We start from the raw sequence: 22,152 nt of genomic DNA on the forward strand, positions 1-22,152 counted from the left end.
TACGAAAAAAACTGTTTAAGTGGAACCTTGTTTTAAATTTTCAATCCTTGGATATAGAAATTAAAAATCTTATACATTTTTAACTACAGAATCATTTTCAATTTGATAAATATTGTCAAAATTTGAACTTTGAATGCTTGTAAAAAAAATCGTGCCTATATATTTTCAATATTTTTTAACTGCTATTGTAACAAGTTATCAAGAGTCTTGTATTCAATTTTCATGCTTTTTGACTCAACCAATAAAATTTTATTGACATTTATAGAAAAAAAATGAAAATTGAAATTTCTGTCAGCAGCTTAAAACTAATCAAAATATTTTGAAAATATCAAGTATATGAATCAATGAAACAAGCATTTGGTGTAAATTTCAAGTGTTTACAGTAATTCGTTTTTGAGTTATAACAAAACAAGAAAATCACTACAAGAGAAATCGAGTGAATGCCTAAATTGTATTTTAGTTTTATTTTTTTTCGCGGAACCCTATAATAGGTCCATATGGGTTTCAGTAGAGATTTATGTACTTGTAGTTTAGTTTTTTGGGTTGAGAACTTATATTTTGAGAGTAATACTTTTAAAGATCGGGAACGGCCGGAACGGGCTACGGACATTTATTATTAATCTTTTTTTCTTATATGATTTTGCGAAGTTCGTCTTTTGTCGAGGTTTAGACCTCAGTATTTAACAGTACCAAGAATAGGGATAGGTATCTACCTATTAACAGATATGTTAGGCCAAATCCCGTGTCTTAGGGTGAACGTCGTATGAACGGATTTATTATTATTTATTTTTATTTTTTTTATTGATCTTGAGCCCGGCAACTGTGGCCATTAGCTATAAGTGGGTATTGTAGGTTTTTATTGATGGTTTGTAGGTTTTTGGTACGGTAGGGGGGAACACGTGTGTGTTTGTTTTGGCAGAATTTCGAATGGGGCACCCGTAGGTTTCTACCATGCCCCGGTGGGTGGGGGATGGCAGCACTTGTTCTCCGGTCACCGCGACTTGTCCGGAGAAAAATGCCGCCCGGTGGCCGAGGATCGAACCGCGACCGGCTGCGTCGCAGCGGAAGCGTCAGACCACTCGGTCACCTCGTCCCCCGGATTTATTATTGTTTAGTTTGATTCTCCATTTAGTGTACTGTGTACTATTCAGAGAGTAGGTTTAGATGAGATTGTAATTTTTTTGAAGTAATCACTGCAATCACTGGGTCATTTACCATTGTGTACAGATAAAATGGCTTTATCCTCGGAATAATCAGCGACAATAGTATTTTTTGAAGAGGGTTGATGAGCAGCATAAATATTAAATAATATAGGAGAAATAAAAAATATAAGATTTAAATTTAAATGTTGGGGACTTCGAGATTAAAAAAAATGTCGTATGGTCACATTTCAAACTGTTCATAAAATCACATCAGATTTTATGAAATACCTTTAATATGTTCATAACAATTATAGTCTGTGTTATCATCTAATATTATTCATAATACCTTCTTAAAGTTAAGGACATGATTTTTCGCCCACCGTCGTTACGAAACTATCAAGTTAGATGACGATCCGATCTCTGCATGTTATAAGTATATGTGCTCCGTATAGTTCGCCATCCTGACGATTTTCGTGGCTTGGGGCAGAGTAAAATTAAGGGGGCCTAAAATGCCACTATCATCAAGTGCCCTTTCATGGAGAAAGGGCCCAAATATAGTATACCTTCAACCTTGTACCTACAGGCTATAAGGTTACAACAATATGAATAAATAAATAAATTTATAACACAACACATCATTTACTTAAACATAAAATAAGTATAGTTGTATTGATAAAATAAGTCGATAAATATAGTAAAACAATGTTATAAAAATGTATTATAAATTAACCTTCCTTTTTAAATCAGCAATAATGTGTCAATAATACCATTATATTTTAGTTGGTCGGCAATTTTTTTCTATAGATATACCCATTGGGTATGGCTAAGTTGGTGTTTTTTTCTTGGGACAGAGAGATTTGAAGATAGTTTTTTTTTCTAAATCATATTATTAAGGCGATGAAAATTAAGGATCTTTTCTTCTGTAATATGACAAGAAAGATGAAGGAGTACCTTCCCCACTTCAGATTTTTTTTTAAAAATTGATTTTATATAATATATATTCAGCAATAACATAACATCCATTACCCGTACACCAAAAAACAGTCACACCAAACGGTAGATACTACCGTACTACGTTTTTCCGGTATGTACTGGTATTACGGTTTATCGAAAAGACCGTCAACTCTATGAAAGATGAGAAGATTTTTAAGTCGGTTCAAAGCCAGAATTGCACAGACAATTTGACGGAGGCGCGAATCCGAGTCGATTGCAGGAAAGCCAGGAAATTGTTATCAAGTTGGACAAGGGTTCGCACTTTGCAGATAGAGCATCGTGCAGGATGCCACAATAAATAATACACGACGACTACGCTTTAAGCAATTTAAATTTTCCCATCTTTTACAGCGGTAGCAACTTGCATTTTCGGCGTTTAGCAGTACCTACATCGTAAAAAGTAAAATTATGAATAATAATATTTATATGTATACACTGTATACGTCCGTATTGCTATTATTTGTAGTTTGCACCTTGTATACATGTTTAAATTATAATTACATGTAGGTAATGTTAGGTACACTTAAAATATAATCCAATAAATACACAGATATGGTTTTAATATCTACACTTATTGCGTTGTTTAAACAAACAGAAAACAGCTATAAAATACAATAAGATTAACGAGTACCTAGTTTATGATGAACGCCAAGGCGGCTATTTACGACTTAGTTCAATTTAAGAATCGTTAACCATGGCTCGTTGGTCGGATAGTCAATTTACGGTTTGTTCCGAAGATTCTTTCATTAGTGAGTACCACCTACCTACCTAAATAAAAATTTATTTTGAAACTAATAAAAACATAGCCACGGTAAGTACTATACTAATATAAGTATATGCGCTGGCCGCTATAAAATTCCCCATGAACGTAATTATACGCTTTAAGTATAGGTAGCCGGTTAAGTATTTTACGCGATTGATTTTAGTTGAAAAATATCAATATTTATTGCAAGTACCTACCTATAAGAAATAAAGAACCCAAATATAATGAATATTTATTATTACCTATATATGGTTATGCAATATTAAAATCTATGAAAAACTTAACTATGGACCTCAAATTTTTTTTTAGTTTTAACCTACCTTTATGTGTACCTACGTAACCCAAGTGGGCAGTTTAAAGAAGTCATGAATAATATACAAATAGGTTGATATCCATTCATTGATTAGGATTTAGGAAAAATAATAAATGGAAAATACAACGCCCTACGAAAATACGTAGGTATAGTAAGTAATATATACTAAACATATTATATACTGTAAATTGTAGTAGTACTTACAATTATTTGCGTGCGTATGAGATGATATTTGTAGATCTTGAATAAAATAATTTGTTTTATTTTCAATATATATTGGATGAACAATGAGCTATAAAGAGTATATTGTACTATATTTTTATTAATGTGGGTGGACACTATAGGTTTGATTGAGATTCTTGAAGCGTTGTATTGTTACTTAAACAAATGTTTTTATTTAAATTATTTGATAGGTATATATCGTATATAGGGAAGGTAGTCGTTAGTCGCTACATTTAGTAAAATATTTCTTAAAGTTTTTCAGTACATTATTTATAATTTATAACAACCAATGCATTTTAAAACAACAATTGTACCTATGGAATTTATATTGTATGAATGACTTGTAAGTTATAACCTAAACAATTTTAAGTTTATAAATAAAAAACTGATATTATAGTTATAAACTTATATAAGTTTCTTAACTCTCATATATATATCTACCCAGTACCTACTATTATATAACTCCATTTACCATTTCTATTTTTGAAGTATCAGAAGAAAATCTAAAAAAAGTAATTAAAAAATGCTTTGGCAATTTTTTAAGTTTTTCAATTATAGTAAAAACAACTAAAATAATAATATATTAATACCTGAAAAAAATGTGTTATACAATTTAATGGGTATACATAAAATGGTTGTCTTATAGTTCATAAAATAAATGATTATTGATTGAAATAAATATATTTAAGGTTTAGTATGACAACAATTAAATGTAGGTAGGCACTGCTGTTTTAAAAAAATATTTATTTATAAATATTATTAAAGTAATATGAATGTCATCATAAAATAGAAGTTTATATAATTACTAGTTATGCACAATGTACAATGTATAAGTACATTGTAGGCTCTAGTCTGTAGGTACGCATAACTTTTCATTAACCTATACGGCTATACCTATAGGATATTTTTTCTATTTTGACAATAAATAAATAAATCAGATTTACACTTTTGTTCATTTAACTTGTTGTTACAAGTTGCAACAACATCGTAAATCGTGATAGCCACGATAGGTAGGGTCCTATATGGGCAGTGGACTTTGGACAAGAGTTACCAGATAATACGCACCTCGTATACTAGTTGAGTGTTGACAATAGAGGACAGTTGAATCAATTATATTCTTTCTTGCTTTCTTGAAAAAAAAAAAAATTATAATAATTCTATATAATACTATTTTGAAATTTCCATTTAATATTATTGTTTTGAGATTTACGAGACTATGGGGCTAAGCGCACTACCGGATTATAATATAAACAGATATACCATATTATACATGATATAACTTTATAGGACATGTAAAATTAATGTGATGGCTATTAATGTATAATTGAAATATATAATATAGGTACCTCCCATAATATACGCTTATGTAGTTATGTATTAATAAATAATAATAAGTATAGGTAGATAGAAAGGTAAACTAAAGTTTAAATGAAGAAAAACAGAAATAAAATGAAAAATTTAAGAGTACCTATTTTTTTTTTTTTTTTATGACAAAGTTTTTGCAGTTTTCACCACGTCTGAACGTTATTGTTTCTAGGCAGCTTAAATCTATTACATTATTACAATTATTTAATACAAACATTTTACTAATGTTAACTAATTAATCAAGTTAAAAATAAATATTTTTTCATATTAAATTATTACATTTAAATATTAGCAGTGTAAGTAGATTAAAATAATCTGTTATTGGAATAGTTACCTTGATATAGACGTATGGACGTATGGACGTTTAGTTGATAGTATTTTTCATATAATTATATACTATAGTCTATAATATAAACAAAAAAAAAACATAGAACATTGCATCAATAATCGCATTATTTTTTTATCAAAAAAAAATAAAAATAAAAATGAAATTTAAAATAAATTTATATTATTTTATAGATTTTTATCTAATTTATGTCGAACAGTCCGAGTATGCAAAAATAAAAACTAAATGCTTAATCATTTCTTTTTAAATATAAGAAATATTAAATAGGTATCGACTATAGGTAGGTTAATATAGTTTTTTGTAACTGACCTTACGTCGAATTACATAAAATAATCTCAAATTTTTACCAAAGCCAACAGAAAAATATAAAATATAATATATATTTTAAGAGGAACTATAAATTAACTAATAAAAACATTAGATACACACAATAACTATACAGTATATGACCCATACGCCTATAATTTGTACAATTAATAACCTAATAAATTACCTATTTAGGTTCAATATAACAGATTTTATATTTTGAGCAGGGCAAAAAAATCAAAGAGTGATGGGGTAGAGTCCTCTGTCCTCGAATATGATGACGGATTTTTCCCCGATTAGTGATCCACGATGTTCAAAAATTATTCGCATTTATTGTATGTGTTTGGCGGAAGGGTAGGAGAACCGGACACTTCATAAATGTCTTAAATATTAGAAAAGAAGAGGACGTTAATCCGCGCGCCACGGCCCCCATAGGTATGTTGATTCTGTATTACAACGAACAACAAATTACATTTTACTTTCAGAATAATTCATTTACATATATTTTTATTATATTATTATGTACTATTGATAGGCAATCAAAGATTTGTCGTTGTTATTATTTTAATATTGACAGAATTTTATCATGGCTTTACTTAATGGTTTATTTAGACGCACCCGACATCCTTTCAGGTATCTCCTTCAGAGTACCTTCTTATAACATCCTCAATCAAGGGTAATTCTGCATACATACACACTCAATTTTATATGGCTATAACAAACTTATCCACTACATGCTCCGATCACTCCAATAGCACCAACTCAGCTTTCCATTGGAATGATCAACTTTTTTTGGAAGGGGGGGGGGGTATGAATTTGACTATTCTCAGACCGCGTTACATATACATTCATTGTTTTCCCAAATATTTTATATTGCAAAAATAAGCCAACATGGAATATGACACCTTCATCAGTCCCCTTGAAAACACGTCCCTGCACCTTTTATAATATCTAAATTTTTTGTATATTAAGCATCTAACTCTGGTTTATTGTTAATATTATATTGTAATACCTCTCGGCGTAAATTTTGTAAATACATTTATAAAAACAAATAAATGAATATTAGAGAAAATTGATGCATTGCCAAATTTAAAGGTATGTCTAATATTCATTATGTAAATTTTCAATTTTCATACATTCGTGAGCCCCAGATAATATAAACCTATTTAGGTACTAAATGTATCTAGTATCTACTAAAAGTTGTACGTTTGAACTTAGTAGTTGTTTTACTGATGGCTGAGCTTTAGCTAATAAAATACCTTAGTATAAGCCGCTCTATGATTAAATTATTATACCATTTTCTATGTTTATACTGAATTTGACGAGTGGCGAAAGGAAACTCGAAGTATCCAGCTTGGGCTGTCCGCTGATATTTATCCCCACTATCCCACTATACTCGTCTCCATAGATTGAATTATGATGCATTCATGTCTGCTGCTGTAAATAATTTAATATTGTATTATATGTAACTAAAAATACAGGTATTTCAAATATATATGTTATTAATTAAGATGTTGTATTGCTGTCCTCTGACACGGTAGCTATATGACTACGAACCATTCCGGTTCTGGATTAAAATGTACACAAAATATTTAAATTCTGTAAAAATAAATGGCTAAACATGTAATAGTAAAATTAAACAGAATTACAATTTTAAATGTGGATAACAAATAATGTAAGTAAAGATTTTTAAGATTTTAATTAGGTATAGGTATAATAGAATAAAAATTAATTTAACACTATACAAATATTTCAAGTAATAAATTAAAAAATTATACATTTTTTAAGTATATAAATAATATAAAAAAAATGATAAATGATTGCAATTTAAACTGATACAACTAACTACATAAAACACTTGTATATTTATCTGAAAATGTCTATTTAGTATGGACATAAATCTAATATCGTCAAATGGTTTATTAATACTAGCTATATATAATACAATTGAAAGTTTTTATAGAGGATTGGAGAGGAGTGAAAAATTCTTATCTATAAATAGATTAGGTACCTACCCTTCATTACTCCTCCCAATGCAGGATTTTAATGTTTTTTTTTTTATATACTGTCACCAATATCATAAAATAATTGATTTATGCATGTATAAAAAACGCCTGATAAATATTCTACTTGAACTTATAGATAGCCAATTTATATAGTAATTATAAGTGGAGACTATAATATCGAACTTCACATATACCCCGCTCATATATTACATAAAATAACTAAAAAAATTATTATACTACGGATCAAAATGTTTTTCCAAAAAAACGGAATTACATTACTTATTGTACAAAATAAATAATTGTAATTTGTAACTCTTCAAAATAAAGGCAAATATTAAAAAAAAATTTAAACTTAATAAAACAATTTAAAAAAAAAACCATAAAGTCTCTGTGCTGTATAGTAATGCCTTAAATCATTCAGTTTAAATGTATCGTATTGAGTAGATCGCACTATATAATGTATGCCATATGTTTTCAATTTGATTTCATTATTTAATAAAAAATCATTTCTTAAGAAAAATGATTCTGAAAAAGCTTTCTATATCTAAGAATATTTTATGATTATTAATATTAATATTGATAATTTAATTTGATTTTCTATTAGTAACTATGCGGTCGATTAAACTAATTTTTGGCAAAAATATGGTATTATATTATATGATCATAATATGACATAATATACATTTTTGTTATCAACTAATTTCGTAGAAATGTATAAGAAATGTATAGAATCATGGTGTGGATAGTTTAAAATTAATCTAAATATTTAGAAAATTTAAATTTTGTATGGTATATATTATATAATATAAGTATTAAGTATCGACGAAAAGTTTTAAGTCTCTACGAATAATATTTTTTTAATTACAATTTATGAAAAAATAACTAAAAACGATATTTTTTTACTAGGTATCGCTTTTTAAGATTCCATTTCGTAAAATATTGAATTTTAAATGGCGATAAAAAAAATTTGTTTAAACCTACGTAATACGTATTTTTTAGATTAATAGGTTGTTAAAATGGGGGCGTGAGTGCTTGATATGATGGCGAATCATCCCGTATATCATGTACTCGTAAATATTAAAGTTCAAGATTAATTATTTTTTTCTTTAAGGAAAAAAGAGTCTGCAGAGTCCCCGAACATTTGTTACTAAATAATAATGAAGTACATATTTAGTTTGGTCAATATCACGTGCAGGAATGAGATAAGAAGGTATTTTATGGTAAATCTTTAATTCTCTAGCATCTATATTCTATACAGATATGTTTACCGCAGTATTATATGATTATGTTTATTATACAATTATTTAAAAATCCTCAATAGTAATAATAACCTCATAATATATCTATAACGGCCAATGGGTAAGTACTCAAAAATACGAGTATTATAAACTACAGATATCATTGTATTCATAAATTATCAAATGTACTTCTAATTTAACATTACTCATATTCATAGTATTTTTTTAGTAGTACGGGTTACAATACACGAATGAATAAATTAACAACGTTCACCAACAGAGTGCGTATCTATTTTATTATAAAACGCAATAGATTTAATAAAATTCGGAAGTGCGATTGTTGAATAACAGTACGACTAGGTACATTAGTATTCCCGCTGTTTTCAGTACGTAAAGATTACGATTATAATGTTACAACATTTTGAAGTTTAAAAATTATTGTTAAGTTTTTAAAGTGTGTACTTTATGAAATAAGTGCTATAAATTACTTTGAGTGGCATTAGAATTAATAGGCATCAATAGTGTTGTTCTAAGAAAAATATTTATTACACATTTACACAGGAGTGATTTTCATAATGATTTTATGCAAAAAAAGAAAAGGTAAACACATTTGTACATTTTAAATTTAACTATAGGTAGATACTATATTGTATAACATATTAAAGTGCATGATTTTTTTTTAAATAAAACAACAACTTTTTTTATTAATTTTTGCGTACTTTTGTGTGTATTATATGTATATAAGTAAGCCATTTGCTAATTCATTACACGTCGAAAATAAACGATAGAATAAGTTTGTAACACCTTATTTAATTTTTTTACACTAAAAATTAAATTGAGTATACCCTAACACGTTTTATAACTTAAGATTTGTACAATAAAAAGGATTACCAATAAATGATACACCAATGAACAATATTGAAATACCAATAGATAACTAGGATTAAGATTTTGTGAAAATGGACGCCGTATATTTTGAAACTTATATATATTTATTTTATTCCTATGTTCCTATGTTCCTATACACGGACATTATCATATTCCATAAGCATAAAGCTCATACAAAACAATTACAATTTTTAATTAAATGTATTGAAATAAATATACAAGTTATAAGACAATACTTACGGCATTTATAGTAATTAGTTACCAACTAACAGAACCATGTATATTAAATACATAAACTATGGTTTAAGTAGGTATACTCGAGTATCTTATTTAGGTTGTACATTTTTTTATGTTTTAAAAACACATGCATGCATTTAAAATGTAATAAATAAAACTATATGTCTATATAGCACTATGGCAGTATATGTTTTGGTTTTATGAATATAAAATTAAACTCACATTTATTATTATATACATGTATCAAATAAATAACGAAATGACATATTTTTGTTATTATATTAAATGTTGATAGGTAGCTTTTTAATTTTTTTTTTTTATTAATTATTTTAAGTCACATTGCTTAATTTAGAGATTAAAAAAAGTTAAATTAAAGTTAAATAAGTCTAATGGGCTTTTGAAAAGATGTATATCATATATTATTGTTCTCAGTTATCTAATAATTTCAATTTAAAAATTATCGAATAAAATAGTAAATTGTATTATTATAAATTATTTCAGTAACTAAAATACATGAATAATAATAACTTCTACCAGTTACATCGTCATAACGCAACATGAATAGGTCTCAAGTATTAGGTATTCAGTTTCAACTTGTAATTACGATTTAAAATAATAGCTTGTAATAAAATATAAATAGGTAATATAGCCATATGGGTTCCGATCTAGAACTAATTTTTTCAAAACATTTTCTATTACTTATAGATTTCTTTCGAGTTTCAAACCTTGCGATAAATTACTAGTTATTAGTTATTAGTCATTACTCATTAACTATTTGTATTTTATATTTAATTTGAATACTGTCATATATTTTTATATATTTTAAATAATATACGATATTACTATATAGTATGTATACATATGTATAATATATATGCTATGCCGCTATGGGCATACACAACAAATAAGTGTTTTTTGTTGTTTTTCTTGACTGAATTCATAATTTTTTATTTGGTGTGCTAAGCTGCATACATATTTTTTGTTTTGTTCTAAACGTATATTTGGACTAAAGCCAATATGATCAGTATAATTCAGTGCTCAATTTCTAGAATTCATAATATTTGTTCTTAAATGAATATAAATGTTACTTAAGCATCTGGTATTTTTCCTAACCATTTTTGTTTGAATAATGCTCATTGCAAGAAACTTTTAACTATAATTTACTAAACATGTAATATTAAGTCATAATATAATATAGTATGCTCCTTCTAATATGTAAAGGTATATAAAGAATATAACATTTAGTAAATTATGTTATACCTAATATTATAATTAAAATATATTAGGTGCCTACTTAATAACTTGTTATTAGTATTAATTCTTTAATATTATTAATAAATACAATTTTAAAAATATAGGTACTGCATAAAGTGTGCTTATTATAAATATACTAAAAAAACCAGAATTAAAAATAATAATTAAAAATTGTGGTATAATTTGATTAAAAAACAGTTGATTACCTATATAACATTTAAAGATTAAAATAAATGCAAGTAGAAAAATAAACTAAATATTTTAATCTATATTATGTTTATAATCAAATTTAATCACATATTTCTTGTAACTATTATATAGGTATTATATAGGTAACTATATAATGTTATGTAATTTTATTGAATTAATATACATTATAATTATATCTATTAGGTAATTATAAATATTTTATAATAATTAGTGTAGAAGATATAAATATTTGTAATTATTTGTATTGGAAGTATTGTAATCATTTTTCGGAACAGTAAAAAATTATTATAATTTCTATAGTTGACTATATGAGCAATTATTTTACATTGTAATATAGTAATTATTATGAATTTACATTCCATCATTTCGTTTTCGCGATTGTCAGAATAATAAATCGAAGTAATTACAGCATAAAGATTATGTTAATTAAGAGTACTTATCGGATAAACTGTGATAACTAAAAAGTAGTAAACATATCATAAGCGCTGAAATGCATATAAAATGTTTTTACACATAACTGTGATCTAGCTTAAATCGACCTCGAGAGAGAGACAGTAAGACACACATCATTTCTTTATCAGAATAAAACAGTATGTTATTATGTGAATAGAAACAAAAACATTCTGTGGGAATTATTGTTGAAACGTTAGCGGTTATATTACTGCTAGGTAAATTAACGACAATTATGACTGCGATGTTTTAATATCTCAATAGGTAACAATTATTATTCTAATTTTTTGTTAGTAATTATTAAAAAAATTAATATTCAAAGTATTTATTTATCACACAAAATGTTCTAATATGTATATTATGAACATAGGTAGATTACGTGAAATATGTTGAAGTCATAAAAATGCGACACACACTTTTAGAGCTCAATCTTAAAATCATGTACTTAATAAAATTATTGTAAATGTGACTTCCAATTAAATTTAGTATAAATTAGTAACTTTCTTTCTAAACAAGATCGTATTGGTGTACGGTATCTCAATTTAAGATTGAATAAATATGTCTAAAACATTCGTGGTTTTTTTAATTTTAAAAAACTACCTTTCACCTATAAGAATCACTCAAAATATTGTTTTCTTCGTGTTATCATGTTATACTGTTCAATAATTCATAACGAATCTCTGTGATCTCGTTTATGTAGAAACATGCCATATATGACTAAAAAATCGGGGAAGTCAGAGCTACTTCAGAGCAAGTGTAGGATTCGTGTGTAAGTATTTCGTCATTGAGTAGGTCACTATAACCTAACTTATTAATTAAAGAGGTGGGAAGTGGGAAGTACGGATGTTTAGTTCAACACATGTGCAACATAGGAATAATTTAGAAACGCGGTATATTTTATTTCCAACTTGACCCACCCATTAGTAAGTCATAAGAATTCTAAAAACAGATTTGAATTTGGCGTGAAGTCTACCTTTGACATCTCTAATATTATATCATATTGCTTTCTCCTATATTATTGGTATTAACTTAAAATAATTATAAGTTCAAATGTTCAATGTTTGAATTTTTCAAAAACTATGGAGTGAATAAATAAATATTCTAGTTTTTCTCGATTATATTACTTTTTACCCCCGAAAGTTCTAACTGTATAGTTCCAACTTGCTATCAAAAACTTGATTTCTTCATAGTCAAAGATTGAATCATTTTTACTGGTCCAAAATGTGATGACAGACTAAAAGATTAAAAACAAAATAGGTCCAATTACTCCGTTCATAATATAAAATATGAATAGTTTACAAATTAGTTGGGCAATACAAGAGTATTAACAAGAGTATAAGAACTACTCTACCGTAAGTAATATAGATACATGTTATTTTGTTTGTTTGAATTTGTATTTTTTACATTCTTTCTATAAAAGATTAGAAATTTATCTAATATACTTGCTATTGTTTGCAGACTTGGTTGTTGATTTTCTGGTAAATAAATTTTATTTTTCATGATTCTACGTAGATACGTAGTTGTTATATGGCACTTCTATATATTAAATAATTTTCATAACAATTTTAGCTATTTAGAATATTATTATTTTTATAATTATATCTTGTTTTTTTCTGTACTGACTATTTGCTTATTTATCTCAATACTTAGATGTACCTACCCATAGGTGAAACGTATAATAGCTATTATTACGTACATTTCAACCATATAAAACAACAATTTAGAAATAATATAATACAATATAAACTTTCTCCTTGTCTTCTGACGTCTTAGAATATTTGAAAACTAAAACCCATTTAGTATATTATTTTATACAATTAATAATTTTTTTTATTTGCAGATATTTATATTTTAAATATGTGTGATAAAATAATAAGCACCTTAACGAGTAGTAATCATATTATAAATTAATAGGTACCTACCATATCTTTACAGCCTACAGTATTGAATATTCATATTAAAATGTATACTAAACTCATCAATATTAAAACTGACACTTTCAATATAATATCATAAGATTTAAAGACATTTGCGCTGTAAATACGTTTGCGCTATCAGTACCAATTTACAATTTTATTTGCTCAACTTGACTTTTTTTTTATTATGACCAACCGCATAAAGTCAAGAGATCATCATACTCGTATCAAAAATATTTAAGAATATATGCAAACAAATAACAACCATAATTTAAACTTGGTAATCAGTAGGTATATATATATATGTAATATACATCAAACGCCAATTACAAGGAAATAAAACTATACAACGTTACGTCGTTATACATATTATATACGGGACAGGGTCTTATAATATTAATTACCATGATAAACATTACTATTATAATAATTATTATTATTCTCTATGCCGATGGCGAAATACGAATGCGAATTCAAAGCACTCGCCATTATAAAACTGCACAGGATTAACCGATTTATCAACTATTCATTCGTACCTCCGTCATTTGAATAACAGGCCTGTTATTTTTTATTTTATCATTTCTTTTTCGTCATCTTCCCGATCATCTGCACCCCGCTGTGCTCAAACTCATATTAGTTGAGGAGTCCCATATAATCATGCCACTCAGACGACCACTCAGACAAATCGTTAGAATTACGATAACAGTATATTATATTATGTCAGTATCTATACATTATATGAATATAATATGATATAATGCTCAAAAACCCACTGCCATGGGGCCATTGCCTTTTTTTAATCGGATTGAGATCGTGAGCAATTTCTGAGTTCAATCATTCTTGTCTGACGTTAAACGTCGTCTGTTCGTTACTCGTTAGTAGACAATTTCGTAGAAACCAGTGAACGCGATCAACACGAGCCACAGAAATCGAATTCTTCACATTATAAGCTCATTTATAATCATGTCATGTATATTATATATCGGTGTTTGTTGTGTTAACTATGTATAGTATGTAGGATGTATCGTTGTCGAATATATTATTAAAAGTAATAAACATAAAAATGTTATTAATGATGATCATAAATGTGAAGAAATTAGGTCAACAAAACTGATTTCATGATCATGCATATCAGAAAAATATTCAAATAGTTGATACAAAATATTTATACATACTATATACCACAACTGTTACACTCTTGTATTCTAAATCAGTCTATTCGATGTTATTCAAAATAATTATTATTGCTATACAATTACTATATTATTAAAAAAATACAATAGTTTTAAAATTCAGAAATTATGCATATTTTAGTAGGCATATATACATGTATATTACTGCTATTATTTATAGCTTGTACTTAGACGCTATTATAATTCGAAAAATTATTTTTAGACTCAAGGCATCAGCTTCCATCTATGAGTAAGATCGTATTAAAATTTTTAGCAAGTCTAAAGTTGTAAGAATTCACAATTTGTAATATGTATGTGAATTGTGAAGTAGAATAAAATATTGATGTTGATTTTTAAAAACTTTGATGACCTTAAAAACTTTGATAATAAATATATCGTAACTTGATAACTGATGTTCATTTTAAAATAGTGCAATGTTTTATAGTTTCCATTTAAGCTATAGTATACCAACAAATTATAATAATAGACATTGAATAAAATAATGGACAAATAACGAATGTCGTTATTATATTATCACTATCCATTAGGTATGAATGTATGATACATTTTTGGCTTAACAGTAAAGGTACTAAGAAATAAATAAACAATGTGATGAACACTTTGAAATAACGTTCAAATACATTTATGGGACCTTAAAAAAAATGAGAAATCTTTATTCACAGACTATGGGTTGGTACGAAGTACTTCCATTAAGGTTGTTCATTAGAACACTCTGTACATAACTGTTATAAAAATAAAAACAGACAACATAATAATATAGTATAATGCATAGCTAAGATATTTTTATTTTTTAGATGAGTACAAACATACGTCTTCGGTTATAATACGTATGTAAAAATGAGTTTTAATTCAAGGTTAGAAAAATATTTTCACTCCGTATAAGTGTATAGCAAATATGGTGTAAGCCGGGGTGTCCCAAATGGTCAAATAACCCACATAAAAGTTATTGACTAGGAAAACGGGAGACCGCCACGAACCACAGAGTATAATGTTCCCAGACGTGAGTTTTATGTTTTTGTAATTGATGATAATAGTTTCTCATAGCTAACGAGTATAATAGTATACAGGATGAATATTTTATCTAAGAACACCCATTATTTCGAAAACAAATAAATTTTTGAAATTTGCTTTTTACATATTTTTAAACCGTTACAGCATACAATACCTACAAGATTTTTTATTATTTTTTTAGTTTATACTTTTTTGAATGACATTAACATGCTTTTTTAGTCATAGAAATAGAATATTATTTCAAGAATTCTAATAAGTAAATAAAAACCAAATTTCGAAAGAGTATAGGTAGGTAATAATTAATTTCTCATAGATATCCTCATGGATTAGGTTACCATATACTACCCTATAGGATATACTCATCAAAAATTCGATTTTTATGCACTCCAAAAAATAGTCTGCAAAAATATGCTATCTTGTATCTAATTAATGATTCTAAAGAAATATTTTCTGAAGCTTTTATAGTTTTTGAAATAATGAGTGTTCTTCCACAGAACAATCACCCAGTATATAAAATATATACATATAATTTGTATTTTAAACGTTTAATATTTATTTTAAGTTCGTCGACCTTTTGATTCGTACATTTATATTTAACCCAAATGCAGCAGTACAGCATATTTAGCAGTGTACGATATAAGTTATATTTTATCATACAATTAATTATTATTATTTAATCCTGCATTATAAATTTTAGGTATACCTAGTCACAATAAATAACGAAGAACGAACTGATCTTATGAGTTATAAACTTATCACCTATAGGTACCTCAGTACTTGTATCTATACTACTAACCAATAATATAGCATCAATAAAATATAAATTAGTGTATACCTAACATATATCTATTATCTCATCCACAGTATTAAATGTACTAAAAATTATGTAGAATTGTATAGGTCTAATTAATTAACTTTTGTGTGTCGTAACTTATATTTATTTATAGTGTTTATTGAATTATCAAAAAGACAAAAACAAAAAGTAACAAATTTAATTGATTGTAAATTTAGAACTATTTAAATAGTTTTGAATTAAGTATACCAATCACGCAAAAGGATTAACAACAACTGTGTATAGTCTACTGAATTCATTGCTGTGTCCTTCCAAAGGTTAAAAAGAATTATATTGATAACGACCTTGATGACAATTATTTATTATTATTTTTCTGCTATGAACACAATTTCATCGGATAACCCAAACGCGTGAATCATAAAATATATAGTTTGGATTATACTTTTGGTCATCTAGCAAAAATCATATTTTTCACTTTCTTTCAAAATATAAATAACTTTATTTTAAATTAATTTTCCAATATCTTCAATTGATTTGTATAATTTAGATGAAATAAAATTAAAATAAATACGTTATTTTTTAGGTGGTGTTTATTATAAAAAGGACAACCCTAATAGCCTTCAAGGACCATTAAAAGCTGCCAGGCTATGTATTTTAAGTTTACTTGTGCCTGGTATTTTGGTCATTGCTCCATTGTACATTCGTTATCATGTTTATTCTGATCATAAATATCCTTTAGCTATTACTGATATGAGAATATTAGACCAAAAAATGTCGACATTTTGGTGTCAAGTAAGTATTGAATTTAATTTGTGTAGAATACTTTTTTTAAACTATAACAATTATTTTCAGCGCCATATAGTGAATACTAATGCCACTTTTAATGCATATTTGATGCCAGAGATACCGTCGATGTTACCAAAAATGGAATTTGTTGAAATGGAGAGGCATATTACGTTAGAAGACGATATTAAAGAATATTGGGGATTTTATCTATTGAAAGATTCAATCGTAAAAGTGTCTACATGCTCAAGGTGAAATATATTTCACGATATTTTTCTTTAATCAAATATAATAATAATAATAATAATAATAATAATAATAATAATATTTAAACAATTTTATTTTTCATAATAAAAAATGTTCCAAAAAAAAAATTCGCTTGACTAAAAACATCTGCAATTTAAGTCATAAACATATCATTATTATATTTCGACAGGTGGCCTGGAGCTAGTATAATAGTTATTAAAGGACACAAACATTTAAAAGAATGCGCTTATATTGGAGATAATTCTAGTGAAGAGGTTGATGAAATTGAATCTTCTGAAGAAGGCAATGACACACATATTCCAAATTTTATGAGAAAACTTACTTCTGGTATGACAGTGCCTGATATGGCACCTGACGTGGTCTACCTTACACATCATCCAAATGATAGTAATATAAACCGCACATATTTTAAGAGATCCAGTAAAACTGCCAATCATCATTTAGATTATGCTGAAGATTTATATCAAAAAGAAATGAAAGAAAAAATTGAAAATGAGGATTATGTAGTCCAAACGGTAAAATCCAAGCCAGTATTCACAAACGTTAACGAAATCAATAACATACCTCAATCAAAAGAATTGATCGAAGAATCGTTAAGAAAATTGGGAAATCAAGGAAAAGACGGTGCGACACTTTTACGTAAATTAAAAGAAGTTCTTCAAAATGATCTTAACGAGCCAATGAATGACACAAATAGGCTTTATCAAATCATTGAAAATGCAATGGCTGACGATGATACATCATGGCAGGGTCCTAGATTGAGGCATTATCGTAGTAGATTTAAACGGTCTACTGTAAATGAAAAAGATCAGGACAACTTGAGCAAAGATTTATTTAAACATGACCAACAAAACGATGCAGCCAATGAAGAGGTATAGTATATTATCGATTACGTATTATATAACTATATAAATAAATATAAATTATCATTTATAACCCTTAAACTTTTTGCATCCTATAAATATCGTACATAGTACATAGCATCTTAGAAACAAATATATATATATATATACATGTATACATAGTTGCGATGTGTTCCAATATGTAATACATTAGCATAATTATAGGTTACTGATGAAATTTACTCACTTTTACAAGTTTTCAATAAATCTTGCAAGTAACCAAAAATTGTGCATGTAACTAAATTCCAAAGATCCAAATACCAGTAACTTGACTGTGTAAATTGCCATATTTTGTCAAGCGAACCACGAGGAGTTATGTTAGTGAAACAATTAATTAGCATTCATGTAGCAACTTCAAGACTTAAAATAAGTCAATTTTCAAATTACCTTCATTTTTAGAAAACAACGTGAAAAAACAATCGCTTTTAAATTATTAAATCATTTTTGAAAACAGCTCCACTCAGATTCATTATTTATATACGTACCTATACAATATAATTATAACTATTATTGTTTTAAGAAAGACACCAGTGATCAGCCCATTCGGATTTTAACTCTTATTAAAAAATTTTTTTTACATTACATATGTAATAAATAATATTTATTATTCATCAAGTTGTATTGTTTTGTATGATTATTTGTGCTAGTGATACGTACATTGTAATTCAAATTTATAAATATATTTATCGCATGTTTACATAAAATAGTATGAATCAGTACTACATACAAAATAAAAATAAATTAATATGTTCAGTATCATTTTACGTTTAATAATAAAACTTACAATGATTCATGTTTCATATTTTTATAATTATAACAAATAAGTTAACGTTATAAAAAATATGACTATTTCAGGCCGATGCACTTTCACCAGATGGGATTGCTCAAGTTCGTGGAAAAGTAACTGAAAACAACACCCACGCTATGAATAAGGACCGTAGTCACAGCGAGTTTTGGTCATCATTTTCCAGTAGTGAAGAAATGCTCCTCGAATGCGAAGGGCTTTTATTAAGCTTACCATTAGCTCCACACCATAAATGTTTACCTCCAAACAAAAATCCTGATTATGAAGAAGCCAGCCATCCAAACACTGTTACTTATAAGTATGTTTATTAATTTTTGTAATTACTGAATTAATATAGTAATACTTTATTTTACCGCATATAGTATATGTATTATACAATTTATACTATAGTTCCTTATAACTATTTTAAGAATACAAATTCAACTATTACTTAGAATTTTGAGTTTTTAAAAATAATTTATAATCACGTACAATTAGAACTCGAGTACGGATATAAACTTGGATTTATCAAAAAAAAGGATATTAATATTTTACACATTGATGTAGAAAGTATAATTTTTAGATTTTACCATAACAATGTTTTATTCTTTACATTTTAGGGTTCCTGATGATGGATATTATTTTTTCGTATTCAACAGCGAGAACGAGATTCAAGATAACTTTATACGTATACATTTTGCCATCAATAAAACCGTATACGATGTCTCAAAACCAACTTCATCTTGTTTAAATGTAACAGGTGAATGTCAATTACCTTTAAATTTTTGGTCACAGCAAACAACAGTCTTAGAAATGTTAAACCCTGGACCTAATAGTGATTCTGGAGATGAATTTATAGCAATTTCAACGTGCCAGCCCAGATCTGCAGTATATGCCATTTGTCTGATAGCAGCACCTGTTCTGTTTGTTTTATTTTCTTTTCATTGATATTTATATCTAAATTATCTTTTTACGTGGATTTGATATAATTATCTATAATATAAAGCATTTAAATCATAAAAATATCAAATAAAACGTTCTGTGATTTTAAATGTTGAACCAAATAGTTGTTATAAATATAAATGTAAGAATTAATGAGGATCCCTGAAGTATTAAATATCTCATAAAATGTATGAATAAATAATGCTGTATCATTCATATTATGTACTACAGCTCAATTTATTAACATCAGTAGTATAATAATATGTACTATGTAAATTAGCACTCAGTAAATCGTCGGTCAATTGTATTAATTATATAGGTAGTTTATATCTTATACTACAATTTACCATCAACATAAATATCTACATAAAGATTTAAATAAAATATCAAAATATTTTAAAACTATAAATTTAAAATATTAAAATAAATAGATTATGTTATTGAATTTATAGTATTCAATTTTAAAAAGTCTACCGCATAAACAAAATTTGTATCTATAAATGTTTAATGGTTTAAATAAAATCACGTAAGTTTTTTAAAACATTCCAAGCTTTGTAAATCCCGATGACAAATAGATACATAATATCACTAAATTCAAAAAGCGTAATTTAGTAAAAATTAACTAAATTATTCTATCAGCACAAATTAAAAACTAAATATGATTATGGGACTAATTAGTAATTTTTAATTAACTTCGTTAAATGTAATATTCTTAAATACCAACATAAAGCAAAATTTTGTTATATTTAAATATTATTTTCAAAAAATTAATGAGACTGAAAACGAGTTTTGAACTTATTTGTTATTTATCTGTGATCAAAAAAAAAAAATAGTTGATTTGCATCAGTAGGATGTTTTGTAAAACTTCTTTTTGTACGTGTTTATAGAAGTTACTAAATTATTTTGTATATTAGTTATAGATTTATAATTTATAGTTATAAATAATGATCAAGTAAGTCTAGTATATAATAAGTCTAGAATGGCTATGCACGTACCTACAATAGAGTTGTATAATTATATTTATATTCAAATCGTGTGAAAATTGTTGTGTAATCAACACTTCTAATTTATTTATTTGCTTTTAACAAAATATGTAGCTACAATTTATTGTCTTTTGAATAAATGTTAAGTTTAACTATGGAAACGTAATGTAATAGGCTTATCGGCAATTGATAAACAATAGTACAATATAACTAATGAAATTATTAAAATCAAAGTAGTCCTGGTTCAATAACAAACACACATTATAAAATATTTGAAAGCCTAGTCAATAGAAACTACTTTGTTTACATTATTTTATTTGTTAAAAGTAACTTTATAATTACCACTGCAGAAAACTTAATTTTTTTGCATTTTATTATTTTAGAAGTACCTACCTAGTAATTTATTTGTGTGGAATTATTAAAGTGCTTTAACAAATATTAAATATTTATAATTTTATTTTAGTTCATATTATTATATACAATCAAATGTATTAATTTAAAGATTATATAGATTCTTTTATTATTCATTATTATATTAATAATGTATTGTTTATAAATGTATAATGTAAATATACCTATAACATTTTATTATCGGTTTGTGCACATATTTCCATACCGGCGTATATAGTATATTACATATGTTTGACTATTGTACCTATATTGAACCTCTTTTACAATTAAGATAAGATAATTATTGTTATAATTTTAATAATTGTTATGTAAATGCATGTACTTTTATTTTGTTATTGTTATTATACGCTAATGCAGTTATACGAATATATTAATTTTTATACACTATATTTCACAAGTTGTATTTAAATAAAAAATATCAATAAATATAATGC

General features: G+C 26.5%; 1 protein-coding gene and 1 long non-coding RNA gene across 4 annotated transcripts; one reads left to right on the plus strand and one right to left on the minus strand.

Annotated features, from left to right (window-relative positions):
• The first annotated feature begins 2,756 nt into the window (after nt 1-2,756).
• On the plus strand, nt 2,757-20,994 carry LOC111033263. Of its 3 annotated transcripts, none has more exons than XM_022313930.1 (6): nt 2,757-2,884; nt 17,230-17,438; nt 17,499-17,680; nt 17,866-18,568; nt 19,454-19,701; nt 20,003-20,994. In XM_022313930.1, exons 1-6 carry the CDS (start codon nt 2,830-2,832, stop codon nt 20,328-20,330), a joined length of 1,725 nt encoding a protein of 574 aa, XP_022169622.1. In that variant the 5' UTR covers nt 2,757-2,829; the 3' UTR covers nt 20,331-20,994. The 3 variants fall into 3 exon arrangements, with proteins under 3 accessions (XP_022169622.1, XP_022169624.1, XP_022169623.1); XM_022313932.1 differs by lacking the exon at nt 2,757-2,884 and adding an exon at nt 8,652-8,666 and having other exon boundaries at nt 20,003-20,765; XM_022313931.1 differs by lacking the exon at nt 2,757-2,884 and adding an exon at nt 9,024-9,294 and having other exon boundaries at nt 20,003-20,765.
• On the minus strand, nt 4,096-7,093 carry LOC111033267. The gene is made up of 3 exons (XR_002604389.1): nt 6,746-7,093; nt 5,133-5,201; nt 4,096-4,562 (listed from the first exon to the last, which is right to left on the minus strand). It is a non-coding gene; the product is annotated as an uncharacterized LOC111033267 (long non-coding RNA).
• Nucleotides 20,995-22,152: the final 1,158 nt, after the last annotated feature.

Source organism: Myzus persicae, unplaced genomic scaffold, assembly GCF_001856785.1.
Source record: "Myzus persicae strain clone G006 unplaced genomic scaffold, MPER_G0061.0, whole genome shotgun sequence".
NCBI lineage: Eukaryota > Metazoa > Arthropoda > Insecta > Hemiptera > Aphididae > Myzus > Myzus persicae.